This window comes from Hakea prostrata, chromosome 9 (assembly GCF_041222555.1).
Source record: "Hakea prostrata isolate BN-2017 chromosome 9, UWA_Hpros_2, whole genome shotgun sequence".
Taxonomy (NCBI): Eukaryota; Viridiplantae; Streptophyta; class Magnoliopsida; order Proteales; family Proteaceae; genus Hakea; species Hakea prostrata.
In genome coordinates, this window is record NC_142608.1 from 57,911,512 (window position 1) to 57,915,788 (window position 4,277).

General features: G+C 38.4%; 1 protein-coding gene across 2 annotated transcripts; it reads left to right on the forward strand.

Moving 5' to 3' along the window:
• Positions 1 to 1,568: 1,568 nt before the first annotated feature.
• LOC149005723 (clavaminate synthase-like protein At3g21360) lies at positions 1,569 to 3,758 on the forward strand. Of its 2 annotated transcripts, XR_016175587.1 has the most exons (4): positions 1,569 to 2,130; positions 2,258 to 2,511; positions 2,596 to 3,093; positions 3,739 to 3,758. XR_016175587.1 is itself a non-coding variant. In XM_089168777.1 (3 exons), the coding sequence occupies exons 1-3, from the start codon at positions 1,768 to 1,770 to the stop codon at positions 2,939 to 2,941; spliced, it is 963 nt and encodes a 320-aa protein (XP_089024903.1). In that variant the 5' UTR covers positions 1,569 to 1,767; the 3' UTR covers positions 2,942 to 3,380. The 2 variants fall into 2 exon arrangements, 1 of the variants encoding a protein (XP_089024903.1); XM_089168777.1 differs by lacking the exon at positions 3,739 to 3,758 and having other exon boundaries at positions 2,596 to 3,380.
• Positions 3,759 to 4,277: the final 519 nt, after the last annotated feature.

Here is a 4,277-nt window from a genome sequence, read left to right on the forward strand (position 1 = left end):
TGCTCCACAAACTTGGTGTCGAAAGGCACTGAGACAACAACATCCACAAAAGCTGTAGTCCAAGAGGAGGAAATCCACAAATCTACACAAACAAGTAGTAATGGAGTAAATGCCCCCTATACATTCAGGTATGGTAGTTCATGCATTTCCCTTGTGAATGTTTTCTACTTCTAAGTCTAATCATACATTTCTTCTTGCCTGCCAGAGCAACTAGTGAAGGAACAGACATCCTAGTGTCTAGCATTCTTGCCTGTGTGGGTGCTCTTAACAAGGTGATGAGCTCTTCAGGTATATGGTAAGCTCGCTGGTAGCAGGAGGTTGTCAACTGGATCTTCTCATCAATCATTTCACTGAAACATAGTAAAAAGTTGGCCAAAGATGATTATTTATAGGTTTCTGCTTAAATCTTTTCGTGTCTTCGTTATGTAACTGGCATAAGAAGGGACCTGGTTTATCCCTCTGCCATGGTTTCTGGTGTGTATGTATAAGGTGATTGTTCCAATTCAACTTCCTATGGTGTTTGTATAGTATCCTTGATGGATGATACGTGATCGAAGCTTTATCTAAAATTAGTAAATGCTAATAGTAATCACTATATGCAAGTATAAGGTCCTGAATTTGACCCCTTATACTCATAAAGGGGTGTTTAATGTTCTTCATGGCTTTCAGTGAAAGTTGAATGTTATCACTTATCACATGGTCCATGCAGTTAGTATGGATATACGGGACAGTCGTCATTTGGGTTGACATGTATCATTCTGCAGAGTAAAGGACATTCAAATGCCACATCATAGTCTAAGAGAAGAAACAAGTTTAGTTCTCCACAATTGACATATACACTGGCCTCTTTGACATAAATTTTATGTTCAGGGGATTGCAATTTGTTAAATAAGCCATTTCGATGATCAAGAATATATAGTGTTTTACAAGATATTCAACAGTTTCAGGATTGTATTGTGGAGTGTGAGTTTCAAACTTATCTCAAGGTCTTCCAACTGTATTGTGGATTCTTTGACCAAGATTGCCCTATGGATGGAGTCTATGATTTATTGGTAATATACCCATCCTTGTATCCTTCAATTATGTTCAGGGGATTGTAATGACTTTCCTGACTCAGTTTCTCAATAAATTTGTCTTTCCCAAAGTAAAAGAAAGTGTTTTGTCATAGTTAGCCACTAAAATTGGGCAAGTAAGATTCATTTTTCCTAAAACATAATATCACATATGTGTTAGGTCCCTTCAACACTTCTCCCCCCCTCAACTGTTGAAATCAAGCAGAGTGGCTTAAAGTCCATTGAAGTCCTAAATCTTAAAACTTTTACATTTGCATTTGCTAAAACCAAAACTCTGTGGACCCCTTTAGAAAGACATCTACAATAATAGAATGTCAAGGGACCAAGAGGACAAGAAGAGAGGTCAAACAGTGAAAAAAAAAACCCACTTGGCTCATATTAGGGGAATGAATGAGAATGTTATTGGAGTTAGCCGTAGAGCTAATCTATTATGTACCTACTATATATTTATATATATTTTGATGGACCTGTATGGGGTATCCATCAAGTTCAGTCAGATGTTTACCAAAAAAGAAAAGTTCACTCAGAGAGCTCACGAGATGAATTCTAGAATCCTCCACAAGTTTTGCTGTAAACTTGAGAAATTCACTGAAGACAGAAAACGGGTGAAGTTAAAGGGTGAACACCGAATATAAAGGCAGGGAGAGTCGGAAGCTGATCTGGGTGTTGTGGAGAGAGAACAATAGAGGAAGAAATGGAGTTTGTAGAAGGAAGGGTAGCAGAAGAAAAGCATTTTGGGGGTTTAGTGTTCCCAAAGACACTGAACCCTCCAAAGGATGGTGGTGAGGGTGTGAAGTATGGATCCAGTGAGTTGATAGAGATGGTGAAAACAAAGAGAGAGTTGCTGGAAGATCTACTGAAACTTCATTCGGCCATTCTGTTCAGGGGGTTTCAAGTTGAATCTGCTGAAGAGTTTGGAAAAGTGGTGGAAGCATTCGGATGGGAAGACATGGAGTACTGGGGAGTTGCTTCTCGATTCAAGGTTGCTGATAGGGTTCTTACCACCAATGAAGCCCCTCCTGACAAATTTATCACCTTCCATCATGAAATGTCCCTGGTTTGCTTCTCTCTCTTCTATTCATCTTGGTTTTCAGTAAAATTGTATTTGCATGCATGTATTTTATATACTAATTGTTTGTTTGTTGGGTTGACATAAACTTGGATTTTGGGTGAATGAATTGAAGATCAAGGACTGCCCGTCCAAGTTATTCTTTTTCTGTTCCCAACCTTCACCATCAGGGGGTGAGACATCAATTGTGCCAAGCCCTATTGTGGTAGAAAAGATGGAAGAAAAGTTGCCGGAATTTGTTGCAGAGGTGACTAAAAAGGGTTGTATTTTTGGCCGGAGTCTTCCTAAAGGCAATGATATCAGTATTATCAGCGGCAGATCTTGGAAATGGTTTCTACAAACAGAGGATCAAGATGAAGCCAAAAAGAGGTACATAAAACTTCCAAAGACTTATCTCAGGTTCTCATTCTAAATATTTCTTATTAATCTTCTTTCTGGTTTTCTATCTTTTAGGGCTGCTGAAAATCTGCGTTCATGCTCCATCAATTTCAACAAAGATGGGAGTGCTGACCTTGAATTTGGTCCCCTAAATCCAATCCAGGAACTTGAAGGAAAAAGGGTTTGGTTCAACACCATACTGGGTTACACAAGTGATGAGAAAAACATGAATGTAAGATTTGGGGATGGAAGTGCTCTTCCTAGTGAAGCGTTTGAGGAATTCAAGCAGATTTTGAATGAGAATTGTGTAGATATAAAGTGGCAAAAGGGAGATGTGTTGTTACTTGATAACTTCATTGTTCAACATGCTAGACGTCCAGGGAAGCCACCACGAACTGTGTTAGTGTCTGTTTGCAAGTGAACTGGAAGATTTGATTCTTGTGTATGCAAGTTGAAGTATTCATTTTGTTGAATACCGAACTGTTCTTCATCTTCCTTTTTTTTTTTTTTTTCAGATGTGTTTACCAAATAATCACAGACCCTGTGTGTACTTCATGAGCTATGGCTCAACAGGTGGTTTATCTATTTTCAGATCTTTTATTTGGGATTTTTCACCTCCGAGGTTTGATTGTTCTTATCCCTCCCTCTTTCAACAGAAAAACAACTTGGTTCTCATTATCCTTCACTGAACTTCCAGGATTCTAGTTTGTCAACTCAGCGCAATCTTAATTGTACTATTTTGGAAGGAAGCAAATAATGGAATTTTTAAAGTCAAATCTGCATATTATTTGATCGATGGATTGGCTTTCAAATTCTCCCTCTTCCTCCACAAATCCCCCTCAATTGGAATAGGGTTCAAACCCTATTAACACTTTGCCCAAAATCAGAATTCTCTTTAAATTTTCTTTGGTGAGCTGCTCATGAAGGTATTGCGGCATTGCACTCAAAAGCTTGTGGTAAATTCCTCCATTTTTGTACTTTGTCACGATTCTTTACATTGAAATTATTAGCCATGCTTTGGTTTTTTTTTTTGTGAATCTGCAAAACAACTCCAGAGATTCGTGTAGCATTACTTTGTTGGGTTGATCCTTGGCTCAAAAGGTTTGTTCTGAAAGAATATGTTTTTTAATGAAAAATCCTTCTCTTATTGCATCTATGAATTTTTGCAACAAACTACTTAGTGATGTGAAGCTGCCTCAAGATGATTCTTGTCCGCAGGATCCTTCAACTGTTCTCTTTGATGCTCATGAGGACCCTTTTGGCCCCTCGAACGAGCTTTGGCATGTTAATTGACACCGCTTGGGAATGCTCTTCAAAGCATGTGGGGAGAAATTGCATCTTATGGAGCCCTACAGGCAATTTCTTCGCTGCAAAAACAACTTTTTGTTTTGGCTTTTCAGCTGAATTTGAGGCTATTATGGATGCCATTATTTGTATTTTGGATCTTAGGATTGATCAGTTTTTGATATTTTATGATTGCCTTCCTGTCGTTAATTCTTTAAATGGCTAGGTGGATTAATCATCTTTAGCACTCATAGTACAAGTTGAGGAGTTTAAATCTTCTAGGGGTCAGGAGCAAAATATCGTTGTGTAATATATAAAGCTATCCCCTGATGATGTACTCAAGGTGTGCATAAACTGGTACATACAAACATCAATTCCCCCCCCCCCCCCTTCACCTCCCTCAAGAAAAATTGAAAGAAAAAGAAGAAGAAGCAAGTTTGAAAAGGTAGTAGTCACCACTGACAAATTTTCTT

Coding starts and splice junctions, on each gene's coding strand:
- LOC149005723 (XM_089168777.1), top strand. CDS start 1,768: ATGGAGTTTGTAGAAGGAAGGGTAGCAGAAGAAAAGCATTTTGGGGGT. Junction 2,131..2,257: donor TCCATCATGAAATGTCCCTG/GTTTGCTTCTCT, acceptor AATGAATTGAAG/ATCAAGGACTGCCCGTCCAA. Junction 2,512..2,595: donor CAAGATGAAGCCAAAAAGAG/GTACATAAAACT, acceptor TCTATCTTTTAG/GGCTGCTGAAAATCTGCGTT.